The sequence below is a fragment of the Cannabis sativa genome, chromosome 5 (assembly GCF_029168945.1).
Source record: "Cannabis sativa cultivar Pink pepper isolate KNU-18-1 chromosome 5, ASM2916894v1, whole genome shotgun sequence".
Taxonomy (NCBI): Eukaryota; Viridiplantae; Streptophyta; class Magnoliopsida; order Rosales; family Cannabaceae; genus Cannabis; species Cannabis sativa.
Genome location: NC_083605.1, coordinates 19,613,923 through 19,634,163, shown reverse-complemented (window position 1 = coordinate 19,634,163; position 20,241 = coordinate 19,613,923). Strand labels below are relative to the sequence as shown.

Sequence of the window (20,241 nt, the reverse complement as noted above, 5' to 3'; positions counted from 1 at the left end):
CAATCAACCATCAGGACGGCCAGCCTTTCGTGGTCGGTATTCGTTCTCTTCTATGTGTATTTTCCACTTCCTCATTAAAGTAAAATATACTATGAACCCTAATCTCTGACATGTTAGCACCCAGTCCTCTTGGTAGGGAAAGTGGATCTCTTTCAGCAACTGACATGATCGACCAAATAATGCTTGAAAAGAATGGTAAAACCAGCGAGTACTTCCACGGAAGTATCCCGCGATCGGATAAGCGCAATTCAGGTTCTCTATGACTAACGCTTTCCTTATTTGCTAAATTTTCTCTGGAAATTTGTAAACTTAATTTATTTTAATTGGTGAATGTGTAGGAAGCTTACTGGAGTATGGCATCTGCTCTCTCTAAAGTTGATGGAATTGATTACACTGATCCTGAAGAGGTCCAATTTTACTTTCATGCTACTGAGCCTCGAAATATCAATTTGGTAATGTTTTGTTTTACTTAACTATTCTTTGTACTTGGATTAGCTCGAGTTGTTGATCACAACTCTCATAGATCTGGATGCAATGGATGGGAAAAGTAGTGTTTCATTATTGGCAGAATGTTCAAGCTCTCCTGATGTTAATACTAGGTGAGCTATCAAGTACTACCATCCATATAACTGTATTTCAAGAACAAATTGATATCTTTGACGAGTTAAAGAAAAACCTTTACTCCTAATCAGCTTAGAGCTTTGTGAAATAGCTGAGAAAGAAATGTCTGATGGTCATTAATTCTAATATGATGCTGTTTGTTTGTTGCAATATTAAAATTAGAGTTCAAATATTCATATAAAATGAAAATCTGTACTTGTGAAGTGTCACTATTACAGATCATCTAAACATGTGAGAGTTGATATCTTGTTGAACATTTGCTTCTGTTATAATGTAAATCGCTCTTTGTTTTTGGCAAATAGGAAAGCATTGGCTAATGCATTGTCTGTAGCTCCATCCATGTGGACATCTGGATTGTAGTTCATGGCATTTCCCATTTTGTCCTCGCTTGTTCCACCTGCGATAGCAAGCACGATAGCCATACAACTCAAGGTGAGTTTTTCTTTTTATCTTCATCTTTTTCTTTTCTTTTCTTCATTTATCAAATTGATTTATATTTATTTATTTGTTTGTTTTCAAAACTACAATTGTTCTACCCAATTACCATCTGTTTTTCTTTATTAGTACTGTTTTGATTATGGTAACTAAGAATATTTACAAACTACATCATTCTTTACTTTTGCCAGATGGAAGAGTTGGTCCTACTTTCAATCAAAATATATCAACTTGTTTGATTTAGGCCAATTGCATTGCATCATCAACCATTAAGAGTCATTGCATTGTATTTCGAGCGGTCTCCAATTGATTCATTTTTAATCCAACGGCTGAGAATTGTTTGGTTTGGGGGTCTGTGTGGGCCCATTTGGACTGTTTAATTTTATTTATATTTTTTTATATATATATATCTCTGTTTTATATTTGCAGATATGAGTGAGAATAGTTCATTTCTTTTGTCTCCTAATTTATTAAGCTCAGAAATATTAGAAGAAGATGATGATGTTTTTTCAACTGGTTACTTAGAAGATGCCTTGTTTGAATTCACTAAAAAATCAAAGAGAAGATGTTTATTGGTTTATACTGATCATAATCATCATCATGAAAATCTTCTCTCTAAGCTACTAATTATAATTATACTTCATTTTTATTATTATTATATAATAATTAATCAATTAATCTCAACTTGGGTTTTTATTTATTTTTTACAGAGTTACTTGGACTCATCAGCAGCATCATCATCATCAATATCTAATTGGGAAATTATGTCATCTCATGATCACGAGAATAATTTCAATTTTATGACTCATAATTAGTGAGTTCATTATTTCTATAATTAATGTGCATTATTATTTGGAAAATTATTTTATATATTATTTTTTTTTTTAATTTAGTAGCTATATGGATCTTGGTATTTTAGTTGCAATTTAAGTTACTCTGTTAGTTTTTATATAGATTTTCGTAAAAATATATAAAAAAATTACTTTAAATATAAAAATAAAAAAACCTCTTATTATTATATATATTTAATTTTGTATAATAACATATTAATTATATTTTTAATTTTGGTAATCATCTTAGGTGGGATAATTTTAAACAGAGGAGATGAAAACAATATCATCAATGTCAGAAGAAGAAAAATCATCACTTAATTCATCTTAATATGATAATAATAAGGACCCTTTTATCTTAATTTTTTTTGTTTATGTTTTGATTGAACATTGCTTATTCTAATTTCATGCATATTTTCTAATTTTCAGCATTAGAATAGATATGGATGTTGATATAGATCACTATACTATTCTTGGCCTACCAATGGGTGAGGATGGTGCTAATAAGCTTACAGAGAAAAAGATATTAAAGGTGTATACCTGTAACCAGATAAATTACCTGATAAGTTTTGTATTAGTTATTGTTCTTATTGTCCATATTCTGATATAAAACTTTCATTTACTTGCACTACATTATTAATTTTAATCAAAATTGGACTTTGCATTATGTTATCTTGTACAGTTCTATTCTTTCATAAAACAGAGACTTCAAAGTCAAAAGGACCGCATGAGTTAAATTTGCATTTGGCTTTGATTGTTAATTAAAGTATTAGCATATATCTTTTATGTTGTTGCATAGCAGTTAAATATTATTAAGAATTACACAAAAGGCAAAACTAATGAGTAAAGAAACCAAATTATTCAAACTAATACGCTGAATGATTTTAATCGAAAATTCGACTGCAAAAAAAAATATATATTATTAAAACTGTATATATATTATGTAATAATGAATTTGTGAACCAAATTATCATAAAGTATTTCATGATTTTAATTTTAACATTATTTAATGATATTTATTTTATTTTATAAATAATCTTTTTACTTTATTTTGGAATATGAACGGGATATATGACAAGACTCAATACTTTTATTTAAAAATTTTTACTTAAAGTCTTTGAAATTAATAAGTTTTTCAAAATTTACAATTTTATTTTAATATTCAAAATTCTAAACTCAACCTAGAAAAAAAACTAAGTGTATAACTAGATATATACGTACATTGTACGTAACTTTATGCTAGTATATATAATATGTTCAATAATAACATTAAATTGTGTGTGATCTATAGACACATTTCTCACATGGGTGGTGAAGAGGTGAGAAAATATGTGACTTACACTTTAAAATTGTGAATCAAATTCGAAGAGGGTCTCACTCATACGCATATACTGAAGAGTCAAATTAATCTTCTTGTCATTAAGTAAAATAAAAAAAGAAGCCTGATCACAAAAGAAGGAGCACTTCGATTGACATTAATTGCTAAATATACATATGACTCTCAACGATAAATATATAATATATGTTATATATATACACTATATTAGTGTCTTATATTATATATTGTATTCTGTATATAAAATTCAAATAAGAATATATAAATATCTTTGATATTATCTTAAATTTTAATTAATGTATTTAAATTGAAATTTAAGATAGTACAAATTATTATTTCCAAATTTTGGAATAAGTAGTTAAAATGTCAGCCAAATAATCTTTTTATTTATAAAAAAAAAATAATAAAAAGATTTCAAAGCTCAATTTTATCACAAAAAGTGGTAAAATTCTAAAGTCATATAAAATGACACAAATTTCCCAATGAGCTCACTAAAATAAATTGACATGATGAAATATTATTTCAAAAGTCCATAGAGGTCTTTAACCTCACAAAAATCTTAAAATGGTAATTTTACCTAAAAAATTTAAAAGTGCACTAAATTTTAAAGCCATAATAAATTAAATGACATTCCCAAATAAGATCATTTAGCTCAACAAAAAGTGAAAATTACATGAAATATGGGATTTTGTAAAAAGAGTTACAAAAATATGGCATTTATAGGTTTGCTACTCCTCTATGACATTTTTTCACATTTAAGACTTTTTATGGTATTTGATATACCATATTTTTGTATACTTATTATCCATACCCATATTTCATGTTTTTGTTCTTAATTAGTTTTATTTTTTTTTTAATTTATTTTACATTTACATTTTAAGATTTTTTTCTATTTGGAAAATTTACACCAAATACTAACTTTTTTTTTTCCAAATATTACATTTATAATTTGAGTTGCTGAGTTTTTTTTTTCTTTCTTTCTCTTCTCTCTCTAATTTTTTTTTTATTTTTTTTTCTAATTTCTCTTTGTCTCTCTTTTTTTTCTTAATTTTTTTTTTCTCTTTGTGTATATATAAATATATAAAATTAGTGTACATTTTTGTATTTCATTTTTTTACAGAAATTAAACTTATTTTTTTTATTTAAACTACTATTTATTTTTTTTTTGTTTTTTCGTTAAAAACTAATTATTTTATTAAAAACAATAAACAGCAGAAAAAAAAAAAAAAAAAAAAACCAGTTTCATCAACATCATCATGAAAAAAATATATAAAAAATCATAATTTGAAAAGAGTACAAACTTTAAAAACTAGTTTCATCAACATTGAAAGAAACTAATAATTTCATTAAAAGAATAAAAAAAAAATAGTTTCATCAACAAGATAATGAAAAAAATTACAATCTAAAAACGATACTAACTTTAAAAATCAATTTTATCAATATTAAAATAAACTAATTATTTCATTAAAAGAGGCAGAAAAAAAAAATAGTTTCATCAATAACATAATGAAAAATACACAATGCCTAATAACTAAACTTTTACAAACGATACTAAATTTAAAAACCAGTTTTGAACATATAAATTTTATATTAATACCTAATAACCAAACTTCTAACTTCATTCTTTATTTTGGCATTTAATTTTTATTTGTTTGCTCAAAAAATAGAATTGATTTAAACATACATTATGTAGCAAATATAACAAAGAGAAACAGAAATTAAAACCAAAGAGAAAAAAAGAAACAAAGAAAATTAAAGAGACAAAAATGCAATAAAAATCATAAAACAATAACAAAAAAAAAATAGTGGAATGTGAGAAATCAGTTAGTAAAACAACCAAAATAAAAAACAAATAAATAAAAACCAGTTTTTTGAAATAATCAAATAAAAAATTGAAACTTAAAACTCTATTATGAACAACAATAAAAAAACCAGTTATGAAAACTAGTTATTTAAAAAAAACCAGTTATGAAAATAATATGTGTGTTAGAAACTCATTATTTAAAATAAAATAAAAATTGTTGTTCAAATATCATACAATAATAAAACTGGTTTTATACAAACTAAAAAAAATACAGTAATATCATAAAAATAGAGCAACCCCATTACAGAACAGTTAAAATCTATGAAACCAGTTTTGACCTGTGAAACCAATTTTGACGCTATAAAAAATCATAAAGAAAATATAAATGTTAATTATAAAGTTAACTGAAACGAGTTTCATCAGACAATCAAATTAAAAAAATACACACCAACACAAAAATACAAAAAAAAAAAATATTAATCACAAATGTAATCAAAACAACACACCATACATACCAATATTAAAAATAAAATATAAGTGTAAGTTTCGAACCTAGAAACAAAATAAAAATAATAAAAAAGTAACTTAAAATAAAAAATTTGTAATAACATAATGAAACTATTTTTTTTATTCTTTTAATGAAATTATTAGTTTCTTTCAATGTTGATGAAACTGATTTTTAAAGTTTGTATTATTTTTAGATTATATTTTTTTATATTATTATTTTTTTTTACGATGATATTGATGAAACTGGTTTTTTTTCTGCTGCTTTTAATGAAATAATTAGTTTTTAACAAAAAAATAAAGAAAAAAAAAACAAACAGTAGTTTAAATAAAAAACAAGTTTAATTTCTGTAAAAAAAAAAATAACATCTACAGTTGAGATCATTTTTTTTTTATTTATTTTAGTGTTTTATTTTTTAAAAAAGAAAAAAAAAACACAAATTTAAAGTTTTTTATGGCATTCCTCATAACTTTTTCCCATATTTGTAAGTTTCTTTAAAAGAATGTCACATTTAGGGTAATTAAGTTTTTATACCATATATATCAAAACATATCTTCATTTTCCCATATTTTTGTAAATAGCCCCAACAAAAATGGTAAAGTGGATTAATTTTTCACACACACACAAAAAAAAAACATTTGGAACTACGTTTGACTTGATTCCTATAAAAGGATACATAGGCAACTTAGTTGCTAAGACTAAGTGCAATCTCTGATACCGTAAAATGGTATAAAATACAAATCTCAAAATTCTATAAAAGGCCATCCACCTAAGAATTTTTCTAGATTTTCAAACAGCAAAGAATTCTTGAGAGTGATCATCTACGGGAATTCTTATATTCAAATTCAAAAATACCATATTCTAAACTACAAGAGGCTTGATCCTTCACAAAGAAAGTATGTACGCAGCTCGGTTAATTAAATTGACTGAGTTCAGCTGCAATTCCAAATTCACCCAAATTTTTCCCAAATTACCCCAATTATTTAATATCATCGTAATTGAAATCGAATGGTGTTTCCTTTAAATAAAAGGATTGTAATTAAGAGATTACTCTTATATCTTGGATGGATTGAACTAAAATTAATAAATTCTTATGCTATAAATTTAGCGTAGGTAAAATTATATTTTGCATTCATTTTTAATAATCTAAATGTAAAATTTTTGCTTAACAACGTGTTTATAAATAAAATAAAGTTTAACAATATTTTTTAGAAATAATTTATTTTTTTTAAGTAAAATTAATATTTTTTTAATTAATCTTATATTTAAAAAAAATTAATAATTTTTATTATTTTTTTAGAATTAATAGAATATTATAAATGTTTAAAAAAAATAGAATATTATAATTTTTAAAATTATTTTTTTAATAATAAAAGAGAAAATTTTGTATTAATCAAAGTTCAAGAATAAAAATGATAAATTTTAACAGTAAAGATAACAGAAATTAACATAACATGAAGGAATAATTATGTAACAGTTATATTTTAGTAAAATTTTTTAACAAGTAATGGCAAAATTAGATAGTGTTTAAAATTCATGAGGTAAAATGATATTTATTGAAAAGATAATCAGGCATTTCTGAGGATGGCGTAGAAGAGAGATGTACGAATGGGGAGATGATGAGGGCAGAAGAACGACGACGTCGACGAGAACGATGATGGTGATGATGGGGCGTTCTGCTCAGGGACAGGGGCAGTGGGGTCAGGAGGAGACCAAGGAATTCATCAAAATCCGTACCGAACTGGAGAGGGACTCTGCTCTAACGAAGCGCAGCAAGGTCCTATGGGACGCTGTCAGCTCCAAGATGTTAGAAAGAGGTTTCATTCGAACATCTGATCAGTGTAAGTGCAAGTGGAAGAACCTTCTCAATCGCTATAAGGTATTGATTTTTTCTACTTTCCAATATTCCCTTTTTTTCATTCTTTTACGCTTACCTTTCTTATCATTTGGGATTGGGAGCGAAAATATCACTTTCAGCATAACTTGTAACTTGTAAGCCTTGACCATTGGCTCTCTCATCGAATATTCCAAATTTTCCTTTAAATTAATTTTGTTTGAAGCTTAAACCTATAGTTTTTGACTTTCTGTTATTATTAACAGAAAATATTATCATACTAGTAATTTCTGTCTGTGTTAATTCTCTGATGACTGAAAAATCTCACTAAATGACAATTACAGCAATCGATCATAAGGATTGTTCCATGGTTCTCAATGTAAATATGGTCGTTCGAGTCACTAAGAAATTTTGTTGGTTTTTTCCTTTCTTTTTTTTCTTCATCCTTATATTTCGTGGGTGTTTGTTCTATTTTCTTCATAGAATTAATTAGCATATAGGTAAATTAAATTGGAAGATGAACTCAGGGACAGGAAACATCTGACCGAGAAAATGGTCGGCAATGTACATTCTTTGAGGAATTACATGCACTCTTTTCTGAAAGGGAGAAGAACATGCAGCGCTTGCTTCTGGAAACTGAAATGGGTTCTCCCAGGTCTAGGAAAAAGATGAAGGGACCATCAAATGCTGGCCAATCCTCTGATGAATTTTCAGAAAATGAGGAGAATGACAAAGAGGGCATTGATGAAGAGACCCCTACTACTACTACAAGCACTCTTCGTAAAAGAAAGGGTGAAAAAATTGCTTTGGACAAGTCTTTAAAGGCTACCAATGCTGCTGCTGCAGCGTCTATGAGCGGTGAGACTGATATCAGGGAAATGCTTAAGCAATTTTTTGAGCAACAACAGATGATAGAGAAACAGTGGATGGACATGATGGATAGGCGCGCAAATGAGCAGCAGTTGTTTGAACAGGAATGGCGACAGTCAATGGAGAAGCTTGAGAGAGAAAGATTAATGGTTGAGCAGTCTTGGAGGGAAAGGGAAGAACAGAGAAGAATAAGAGAAGAGAGCCGAGCTGAGAGGAGGGATGCCCTTCTAACATCTCTCTTAAACAATCTCCTCCATGAAAATTGAAAACAATCTCTGAAGGTGGAGGATGGTTTGGAGGGTGTCATCACCCATTCATCTCTTTTCATATGTGTGTGTTTTCTCTATTATACAATATACAGATGTAATGTAACATGACAAACTGACAATGGATTTAGTTCATACAACTTGTTCTATGATATTCTGTACACTAGTAATTGCATTGTGACAAAGAACTATATGTCCATTCATTGTTTTATTCGAACTATAAATGTCAACAAATTACTCGACGATTCTTATTGTTTTGGGAAATTCGAGCTTCTATGCTTTCTAATGTACCTGTAATAATTATCTTAAAAATATAGCTTGTATTTGGATTAAAATGCTTCTTCCAATTTTCAGACTTTGAAATATGATCCTTGTGACTTAAATTATTAGGAAGGTTGAGGGCAAACAACACTTCTAAAAATTAGATACGATGACATGACTCAAAACTTGTACGAAAGTTAGCGAGTTTGGTTTTATCTTAAATGAATTCGGGTTAACTCGTCTAACCTATTTAATAAGCGGTCGTGTTTGAAATTGTCTCTTTAATTGCTTATTTAAAGTTATTTTAATAGTTTAACATCATAAAAGTGTTTAATATGTCATAAATGTATCAAATGTCATTAATATATTAATGTGTTGACATGTTTAAATAAAATTTATTTATAAACAGGTTGCACGGGTCGTGTCGTGTCAACCCGTTTATAAACGGGTCGTGTTTGGGTTTCAGTTTGTCGTATTTGGGTTGACATGATCTTGTATTAATATGAGAGAATTAAGATCACATGAATAAAATAATCAACAAATAATTAAAAGTTTTGAAATTCTTTAATTGGGGTTGTACTTGTAAGTGTAGTTTACTAAGTATCATGTTAGTACAAATAATCTAGATTCAAATTATTGATGTAGTTAGACATCTCAGTAGTAAAGGCATTTTATATAATATAATTATATATGACATGTGTAGATATAAATCAAAATCTTTATACAAAAACCATTTAATAATAAAGATTAATAATCATATCATAATAGATAATTGTTTATAGATCAATTTAAATCTTGAGTGTTTATGAATTCATGTTCATGTTAATTGAATTTTTTGTAATTCATTTGTTAAAGTCTTTTCATAGAATGAGGCTAATGACTTTTGTTTTAGAGATTTAATTATATGGATGGTTAGGAACATAAATTAACAAAAAGGAATCTAATCCTTCTTAATAGATTTTATATTGGTTCCTGTTATACCTATATTTCAAGCAGTAATATGATGCTAACACATGTAATACAACTGGAATACGAACCATCTCAAATTATGCATCAATAAATGCATTCAGACGACTTGCCTTGGGAAATATAATTGATAAAAATACTTGAACTCACCATAGATAATGACGAGATACAAGTAATAACTACTAATTGATGAGACTAGCGAGACGGATAAAGAAAGTCCATCTCGGGATAAACAGAATACATTACAAAATTGTTTGGAAAGGGTAGATAATGAGTTTGGAACTCATTGACCCACATGCACGTGAGTATAACTTCAGCATGATTCATCTCGCTTCCGTCACGTTGTAATAAGTGTCTTGCATATACCTCACTCAACATTAATAGAAGAAAGCAAGGAATACTACAACCTACACTTAGACGTTGGCTTGCGATAAAGTCTCTAGAAAAGTATTGATAAACTGCGAGAAGTATGAAGTGTAGTCAGCATAATTGTCTATACATAAAGGCAAAGAGTGGATATAGCGGTTATTTATAATTATCTCAGGTGCATAAATATGAAAAGTGGGGATTATTCACGTTTCACGAACGATTACAAGTGATAAGATTCCAAGGTAAAAACTATCATCCTAGACTCTTATAAATAGGGACAGAATCCAGTGAACAAGGGAGGACCATTTTGGGAAAAGAAAGAGAAATATATATTATTCATTCTATAAAATATTTTATTGTATTCTGTATATAATTTATCAACCCAGAATAACATGGACTCGTGGACTATGAAGAATTAACTTCAAAACCACGTAAAAAACCCTCTTGCCATTTATTGCTACTATTATTAATTATTACTTAATTAATTCTAGAGATCATTTATTATAAAAAGGCTTATTTATTAGTTAACAAAAATTTGCGTTAATAATTTGGTGCTTTCATTGAGAGCCTTGTAATATAAACTCAGAAGTACACCCTCCTTAAAAACAAATTCAAATCGTTCGTTCATGACAGACAATACTCCTCAAAATGAACATAATCAACCAGGAGAGATAACTTAATGTCTTGGAAAGAAGCATCAGACTTCTCATAGGACGAATACCACTGAAATTCTCCGTTCTGGAAAAAATGGTGGAGAATTTGAACAAACTGGAGATGAACAAGGCAGCAGCTGCGAGGGCTACACGAGATAATGCCCCTCTAAACCAACTTGATATGTCTATTAGACAACCTCAGGGAAGACCTAGAGGCTCTAGGACCAGGAGACATGGGGATCCCCCTAGGGGGAATAATCTTGGAAATCCCTCGAACACTCAGGAGGATTAACTTGAGGACACGAGGGACATCCCAATGGATGAAGAAAAACCCCAAAATCCAATAAACACTGGAAATCAAGAAACTCAACCCAACGATCCAGGAACTTCCCGTGGATATACAAACTGTGGGAATGTACAGCTTGGGAATCCAGAATCATCTCGCATGAATGAAAATCCCAGGAAAACATAGCCTAGGAATTAAGGATTTCCTCAGCACGATGCGACAAGGGTAAGGAATCAGCCTGGATCAAGCCGACCACCGAGACATCTGAAAAGGCCAAACTGTAATGATAGAGATAGTACGTACACCTATTTAAATAGGGGACGCTTATCAAATCTATTTTGAACATAGAGGCCATTGCGAGAAGAATCTCAAGAAAAGGGTCAAGTACAGATCCTAGTGGCTCAAGGTCAAGGACCCATGGGCATATCAGATCGACTAGAACTCACGCACGTGAAATGCGAGCATGAGATGGGGAAGATTCACACCACACTTATCGAGATGATCAAGATAGCATTAGTAACTCTTGAAGTTATCAATTAGAAAGTTATTCTGCAACAAGGTTAGAAAGCAATTACGACCAAAGAAACGAGAGGTGGTGCAACCCTGATCTACGCGAGCATCTGAACCGTAGACAACTAGACTTGCATGAACGATTGAATCGAAACATTCTAGATCTTCATGATCGATTGAACCAGAATGCAGGTCGCCAACAATAAGTCAAGCAACAACCCATGGATATTAGGGGTGAACATCGGGCAAGTTTACCGAGTTTCGAGTTCGCGAGTTTCAGGTTCACGGGTTTCGGGTTTAAAAAAATGAAATCGAACCCGGACCCGAATAGGGGTCGGGTTGGCGGGTCACGGGTTGGCAGGTTTCGGTTGGCCAGGTTGAGTCGATCAACTCGGTCAACTCTTTAAAAAAATTAATATTTTATTCAAATAATTATTTCTTTTATTTTTTTTATTTATTAAGGTGGCATTTGGTAATACTTTTTTAATCAGTTTTCTATTTTTAAAATTGAAAAAGTAAAAATATTTTTCAAAAATATGTTCTATAAAACTGTTTTTACTTTTCAATTTTTTAATTGAGAATTAAAAATTTTAAAAACAAAAATTAATACTTTTAATATTTTTTTTAAACAGTTTTTTTTTCTTAATCAATATTTTGGATTTCGATCAGCCCCGGACTCAAATCCCCCCACGCCCTAGCGCTGAACTAGGCCTCTGACTTGAACCCGAATTCGACCCTAAAACTAGACCCGACGTAAATAAAATAAAAAAAAATGAAAATAAAAATAAACTTTACAGAACACACTTTTGTTTTCTATTATTAAAATTGAAAAACAAAAGTGGTTACAAAACGCATTTTTGTTTTTCAAAAACAAAATTTTACTTTCATTTTGTGATTAAAAAATTAGAAAACAAAAATTTTACCAAACGGCACCTAAATTAAACATATATAATATAACAACTTGTTCATCAAATCAACTATTGAAGAAAAGAAGCATTAATCAATCCAACCAACAAACGACTTGTTCATCAAATCAAACTTCATCTTCATGTTCATGAATAATGATAAAAGTGAACACTAAAATATTTCAAAATACATCCATATCCATAGTAAAAGGTAAAGGGAAGTTTACGGTTTTTTAGTTTTTAGTTTTTATTTTTTAATTAATATATAATATGTAATAAAAAATAAAAAAATATATAATATATGAAATATGCGGGTTGGCGGGCGGGTTCGAGTTCAACCTGAAACTCGGTGATCCTAAAAACATAACTCGCGAACCCACCTGAAGGGTACCGGGTTGAACCCGACCCGGCCGAATTTTTTTAAAAAAACATTTGCAGGTTGATCGGGTCGGGTCCAGGCGGGTTGCCCGGGTCCGGGTCAAACTCGCTCAAAATGGTCAGTCCTAATGGATATGATCTAATTAAGGGTAATACAATTAAAAGACAAGTTCAGGATATACCAGGACGGGGAGTATAGGAAATTATTAGGATACGATTCATACAAAGCGACAGAGCCTTTTCATCCTAATATATTGAAATCTCACTTCCCTCAAGGATTTAAAAACTTGCATGTCGCACAGTATGACAAGACAACTGATCTTGTGGCACACCTAGACAATTTTAACACAATAATGCGAGCAAGCAATGTTTTAAAAAACTTGTGTTGCATTCTGTTTCCAACTTCTCTAACGAGAGCAGCAAGCAGTTGGTTTGATAAATCCACCAACTATTCCATAACCTCCTGGGAACAGTATCCAAGGATTTTAAGAAGCAGTTTCAGGTTGCAAGAGACAAGAGGCCGGAAGCATCCTCACTGAATAACATCAAGCAATAGTTGGGAGAATCCCTAAAAGCTTACTTGAGTTGCTTTAGTATAACAGCAGCCAAAGTGAGGAATCTGCATGATAACATTTAGTTGACAGCTCTTCAAGCTGGAATAACAACTGACTTATTAACTACGGTAGGAGAACTATGGGATGATTTATAGAATCGCCCTATTAGAAATAATAATGAATTTGATGAAAGAGCACAAATCTTCATGTGTAAGGAAGAGGCACTAAGCGAGATAAAATTGCTCAAATCTGGCTCGGGTGACAAACCCAACACAAGTACTGCAATAACGACTGCTGTAACAACCAAAGCAAGGAATTCGAACCACAATGTCTCGAATGGAAAGAGGAAGGCCGAGTCAAGAGATTCGTCAAAAGATAAGAAAAATCAAAAGAAGCACGTGAAATATATTCTTATATACTCAGTATACACGGAATTAAGTGAAACTCGTGAGAACATTTATCTCGTAAATGAAAATTGGGTCGCATTCTGATGACCCAAACCTATGAGAAATGCTATAAATAAGTGAGATCCCAATAAATATTGCCATTTCCATCAAGATATCGGACATACCACTGAGAAATGTCCCCATTTAAAAGATGAAATTGAAAATCTTATTTCTCGTGGATATTTGAGATAGTATATAAGAAATTGAGAAAATGAACAAAATTTTCCCAATAACCAGAACAACAACCAAGGAATACAACCTTTCTTAATTAAGAGTGAGGACATCTTAATTATTTATGGAGGACCACACCTCATAGAAAATAACAATACTGATCAAAGGAGATATATAAATGAAGTGAAAAATCAAGAATCTGCCTTTGCTCCAGAAATAAAGCGAGCCAAGCCTAAAGAACTGCCCATTATTTTTATTAATGAAGATGCTTCACATGTTCGATTTCCACATAAGAATCCCCTAGTGATTATGGTTTAGCTCGCGAATAAGAGAGTAAAAAGAGTTCTCATTGATAACAGAAGTTATGTTAATATTCTCTACAAGGAAACATTAAAGAAAATGGGTTTCGAAGAGTCAAAATTAAAACCATGCATGGTTAACCTGTGTTGATTCACGGGTGATAGTGTTGCAAGTTTAGACACAATCGAACTCCCACTGACTATGGGAGAGCCGCCACTATCGACGACCCAAATGCAAGAGTTTTTAGTTGTTGACATGCCTTTGGTATATAACATACTCATGGGCAGCCCTGCGTTGACATTAGTGGGGAAAATAAGCCCAATCAAACACTTGTTCCTAAAGTTCCCCACTCATTCTGGAGAAGGGACGGTGAGAGGTGACCATCTATTGGCTAGACAATGCTATGGCATTGAGTTCAAGAATCGAAGGGCGAACCATCAATTAATGGTGATTTTAATAGAGGAAAGTGAGGAAAATGAGATGGAGGACTTGGATCCTATGATCCATGACGAATACAACCAACTCAAGCCAATTGAAGAATTAGAAGAGGTGAAAATTTAGACCCAAATGATCCAACCAAGTGTATTAACATTACAAAAGGTTTGGGGGAAGAATTAAAATAGCAATTAATCACATTTTTGAAGGCAAACCAAGATTAGTTTGCTTGGAGCCATTCAAATATGGTCGAGATTGACCCGAATGTGATATGCCATCACCTCAACATTGATCCTTCTTATCCCTTAAAGTGTCAAAAATGACGACCATTAGATCTCGAGAGACAAAATGCTTTAAAAGAAGAGGTTGACAAACTGTTAACCAATAACTTCATAAGATAAGCGTTTTATCCCTCGTGGATATCTAATCCAGTTCTTGTTCCCAAACCAAATGGGACATGGAGAACTTGCATAGACTTCTCTGGCTTAAACAAGGCTTGTCCAAAAGACTGCTTTCCATTACCTCAGATTGACCAATTGGTAGATGTGACAGCAGGGCACAAGCTGATGACCTTCATGGATGCATACTCTGGATATAACTAGATAAAAATGCACATTTCAGATTAGGAACTTCATCAATAATCTGACGCTTTATTGTTACAAGGTCATGCCATTCGAACTAAAAAACACTGGAGCAGCATACCAACGCCTTGTGAATGGAATGACTATGTTTGAAAACCAGATAGGTCAGAATATGGAAGTTTATGTGGACGACATGTTGGTGAAGTCTGTTAAAAGTGAAGACCATGCAAAAGATCTCGCAGAATGCTTCGCCATACTAAGAAAATATAATATGAAGCTAAACCCTAAAACATGTTCATTTGGGGTATCCTCGAGAAAATTCCTGGGCTTTATTATCAATACATGAGGAATTAAAGCTAACCCTGAGAAAATAAAAGCACTACTTGAAATGCCTTCGCCAAGTAAACCAAAAGAGGGGCAATCCTTGACGGGGAGAATGACAGCACTGAGTAGATTCATTTCAAAGTCGACTGATAAATGGCTCCCATTTTTCAACATTACGAGGCAATACAAAATTTGAATGAAATGAAGAGTGCGAGCAGGCTTTTCAAGAAATAAAGAAGCATCTCTCTACACCACCAGTGTTTGTTGAACTAATCACTAGAGAGACGTTATACATTTACTTAGCCATCTCAGAAAATTCTATTAGTGCTCTATTGGTGCGAGAAGAGGGTAGAAACCAACAACCAATTTACTTAATAGCAAAAGGTTATTGGGGCAGAACCTAGATACCCTCCACTCAAAAAACTCACATTTAGTCTGGCACATGCATTCGAAAAATTAATAGAATAACTATAATTATGATTAACTATATGTTCAGAATTTGATAGAATTTATACATTAAACATATAATCATGAAAGTAATCATGTGAACCATGCAACATAAAATAATTTCTGATGTTTTATTAATTAGTAAATCTGATTATGTTGAAATAGATTTTATTTAAAGCATAAAATTCTAACACGTCTATGAACTGAGTCTTGCTCTTTACTACAATGGAGATTGAGACAGCACACTTCCAAGAAAAGAAGTTTTATTGGCCAGTGAGAGGAGTCGAAACAAGAAGATAACTAGAGTGATCACCATTATTGAGATGATAGGGGATTTTGTGAGCAACGGGTTGAGATCGCTCAATGCGAGCATAGTTTAAATTGTTTGCATCGAATCCTAATGTGGATCAATGAATAGGTTGTGAACCATTAGTTTGGCCATTATTGCCGAAAATAAAGTCTTGCGAAGGAGTAGTGATCGGAGCAGGACGTTGCTCAATTGGATCATGTGGTTGAGGCTGTTAGAACACTGTAAATTCTGAATATAGCCCTAATTAATTTTAGAGAATTAAACAATAGAATATATATATTAGCGAAAGCGTACCAGAATCTATAGAATCGATTTTGTAATGATCTTTAATTGGTATGATCTTCCAATTTGCATCAAAAATCTTTCTCTAAAAGTTTATCTCTTGGTGATGGGGATACAAGAGTGAAAAGATACGATATGATGCAAATGGAGACCATTACCGTTTATATTACCAACAGACAAAAATGTTGGTAATATTTATTGACTATTTCTATTTGGCCCCTCATCAAAATAGAAATTGTCCTTAAGGTATCCACATATTAAAACCATGACAATCATGTCCTTAAGCGATAAACTTTATTCTAAAATAGACCACATAAATTTGACTTATTTATTTGATGACCCAACACACATTTTATATATACAATTGTGACCCCAATAAATTTCTAACAATCTCCCCCTAGGTCACATATGTATACATATAAATGTGTTAATCTTATTGAGCTCATAACTTTGTCATCATAACCATAGGAATGTGCAATCTCGTCCATTAACTATATCAACATAGGATCAAAGTGATTTTCGTTGTATCAATCACAACTAAACCCATCCATGGTCACATACATCAATATAGCCAAATGACATAGATCAATCATGATAATGTGGTATGAAAATTACATGTACGGTGATCTATTCATGTCAATTTTCAATTGGTCCTACTTTACTTTATGGAGATCAAAACTTTAGCCTAAATGTACAAAGTGAAATAAACTGAATAACATAATTTCTTACCAGAAAAATATCCAAATACACATGTTTCATGAAACAAATAAAACACACTAAGGATAATAAAGACAAATTCCCACGGAATCTAGATATCCTCATAATCTAAGACACCCATACGAGCAGTGTGCTCATGAAAGACCTTGGGTGGCAAACCCTTAGTAAGGGGGTCTGCAATCATGGAGTTTGTACCTAAGTGTTCTATGCAAATCTGTCCACTTTGTACCCTTTCTTTTACAACAAGGAACTTGATGTCAATGTGTTTTGACTTTGTCGAGCTCATATTGTTGTTGGAATACAATACAGCTGACTTATTGTCACAATACAGCTTAAGTGGTCGTTCAATTCCATCCACAATGCGCAGCCCAGTGACAAAGTTCCTCAGCCATATACCATGGTTGGATGCCTCATAACACTCAACAAATTCTGCTGCCATGGTGGATGAAGCTATGAGTGTTTGTTTTGCACTCCTCCATGATATAGCTCCACCACCTAACAGATATATGTAGCCCAAAGTAGATCTCCTACTATCTTGGCATCCTGCAAAGTCGGAGTCAGAATATCCAATTACTCAAAGTGATCTGACCTCCTATATGTGAGCATCTACTCTCTTATTCTCTTCAAATATCTCATAACATTTTTGGTTGCTTTCCAGTGATCCATTCCTGGATTGCTTAAGGATCTGCCTAACACTCCAACAATGTACGTTATATCCGGACGTGTACAAACTTGAGCATACATTAGACTCCCAACAGTCGAAGCGTAGGGAATATTTTGCATTTCTTGAATTTCAAGGTTTCCTTTAGGGCATTGTTTAAGACAAAATTTATCTCCTTTAACGACAGGGGTATCACCTAGTCTACAATCTTGCATGCCAAACTGTTTGAGTGCTTTATCGATATTTCTCTTTTGTGATAATCTAAGAATACCCCGAGAACGGTCTCGATCTATTTGAATTCCTAACACAAAAGAGGCGTCACCAATATCTTTCATCTCAAAATGCTCAGATAGAAATCTCTTAGTTTCGTGTAATAAGCCTATATCATTAGTGGCAAGCAATATGTCGTCAACATATAGAACCAGAAATATGCACTTACTCCCACTAAACTTATGATACACACAATCATCAACAACATTCATCTGAAAACCAAATAAGAGAACCACTTGATGAAATTTGTGGTGCCATTGTCAGGAAGCTTGCTTGAGTCCATAGATGGATTTTTTTAATTTGCAAACCATTTTCTTTAGGTCACCACACACAAAATTTTCTGGTTGCTCCATATAAGTTGTCTCATCAATGTCGCCATTGAGAAATGTTGTTTTAACATTCATCTGATGTAACTCAAGATCAAAGTGAGCAACAAGTGCCATTATTATCCTAAAAGAGTCTTTCGATGAAACTGGAGAGAAAGTCTCTTTATAATCAATGCCTTGTTTCTGAGTATAGCCTTTTGCTACAAGACGTGCCTTAAACCTCACCACATTACCATTTTCATCCCTCTTGGTTTTAAATATCCATTTACAACCAATTAGTTTACACCTTCTGGTAATGGGACAACTTCCCAAACTTTATAGTCTTGCATAGACTTATTCTCTTCATTCATGGCATCATTCCCCTTTTGAGAGTTAGAACTTTTCATGGCCTGATGAAAGTTGATTGGATCATCTTCCATCATTCCAATGTCATCCTCATGTTCTTGAAGATACACTATGTATTCATCTGGATTAATAGCATTTCTTCTTTCTCTAGTGGATCGTCGCAAAGGCACTTGTTCTTGAGGTTGTTGAGTTTGTACCTCTGGGGTTTGATTGACTATGTTTGGTTGCTCTTGATCTAAAACTTGATCAATATTAGGAATGGAATCCTGAACATTGTCAAAAGCAACTATTGGAATAGGAATCAACTCATCTTCAAGAGGAGTGGTTGATTCTAAATCCTCCTCAAAAACAAAGTCTTTAACCATATTTCTCCCCCCAAACTCAATATCCTCAAAGAACTTTGCAGTTCCCGTTTCAAATATATTCCTTACTTTGGGATCATAAAACTTGAAACCCCTAGATTGCTCGTAATATCCAATAAAGTAGCTGCTCACAGTTTTGGGTTCCAGCTTCTTTTCATTTGGCCTATAAGGCCTAGCCTCAGTTGGACATCCCCAAACATGAAAGTGCTTAAGACTAGGCTTTCGCCCTGTCCAAAGCTCATAGGGTGTTTTTGCAGCTACTTTAGTTGGTACCCTATTTAAAATGTACGCTGCTGTTTTAAGTGCCTCTCCCCAGAGTGATTATGGTAAGGTTGAATGACTGATCATACTCCTTACTATATCTTTAAGAGTACGGTTTCGTCTTTTAGCAACACCATTCATGCTAGGAGATCTTGTCATAGTGTACTCTGAGACAATTCCACACTCCTCTAGAAATCTGGGAAAAGGTCTTGGACATTGTTGTTGGAAATTATTTTACCATGATCTAGATTTACTAACAAGTATGTTTCATTAACATCCTAATACGAATTCTAAAACAATGAAATAAACACATAAGAGTTTAAGAAAACCTTACATTGGGTGCAGCGGAATATAATGACTCCTTCCGTTCAGATATCTAGCCCTTGATTCCTTTGTGTAGCAGAGCATTATCAATATCTGAACCTGGATCTCTTTCTCTCCTTCCTTTGATGCTGATCCTCCTTCTTGTTGGATGGTTTTCCACAGTCTTACACACTATGATTGAGATACCACTTGATGTGTGTGGGCACTCACTCATTCACTCAAGGATTTCAAAAATTTAGAGAAGAAAAGAGAAGGGAAGAGGTTCAGCCTATAGAGAAAAGATAGAGGCTCAGTTT

At 31.9% G+C, this 20,241-nt stretch overlaps 2 protein-coding genes across 7 annotated transcripts; both read left to right on the top strand.

Annotated features, from left to right (window-relative positions):
- Positions 1–255: 255 nt before the first annotated feature.
- Positions 256–2,553, top strand: LOC133037839 (uncharacterized). 6 transcript variants are annotated; one of them, XR_009687816.1, is made up of 6 exons: positions 256–407; positions 496–599; positions 924–1,053; positions 1,248–1,407; positions 1,767–1,870; positions 2,137–2,553. XR_009687816.1 is itself a non-coding variant. In XM_061115487.1 (4 exons), the coding sequence occupies exons 2-4, from the start codon at positions 985–987 to the stop codon at positions 2,494–2,496; spliced, it is 354 nt and encodes a 117-aa protein (XP_060971470.1). In that variant the 5' UTR covers positions 256–452; positions 924–984; the 3' UTR covers positions 2,497–2,553. The 6 variants fall into 6 exon arrangements, 2 of the variants coding, with proteins under 2 accessions (XP_060971470.1, XP_060971469.1); XR_009687817.1 differs by having other exon boundaries at positions 256–599; positions 2,316–2,553; XR_009687815.1 differs by having other exon boundaries at positions 256–599.
- Positions 2,554–6,994: 4,441 nt separating this feature from the next.
- On the top strand, positions 6,995–8,836 carry LOC115717226 (trihelix transcription factor GT-3b). Its single transcript, XM_030646198.2, has 2 exons — positions 6,995–7,410; positions 7,893–8,836. The coding sequence occupies exons 1-2, from the start codon at positions 7,132–7,134 to the stop codon at positions 8,499–8,501; spliced, it is 888 nt and encodes a 295-aa protein (XP_030502058.2). The 5' UTR covers positions 6,995–7,131; the 3' UTR covers positions 8,502–8,836.
- Positions 8,837–20,241: the final 11,405 nt, after the last annotated feature.

Excerpts from the sequence above, each read along its gene's own strand:
- LOC133037839 (XM_061115487.1), top strand. The coding sequence starts at position 985 with ATGGCATTTCCCATTTTGTCCTCGCTTGTTCCACCTGCGATAGCAAGC. Across the intron at positions 1,054-1,766 it reads CGATAGCCATACAACTCAAG|AGTTACTTGGACTCATCAGC; the intron begins GTGAGTTTTTCT and ends TATTTTTTACAG. Across the intron at positions 1,871-2,315 it reads AATTTTATGACTCATAATTA|CATTAGAATAGATATGGATG; the intron begins GTGAGTTCATTA and ends TCTAATTTTCAG.
- LOC115717226 (XM_030646198.2), top strand. The coding sequence starts at position 7,132 with ATGTACGAATGGGGAGATGATGAGGGCAGAAGAACGACGACGTCGACG. Across the intron at positions 7,411-7,892 it reads ACCTTCTCAATCGCTATAAG|GGACAGGAAACATCTGACCG; the intron begins GTATTGATTTTT and ends AGATGAACTCAG.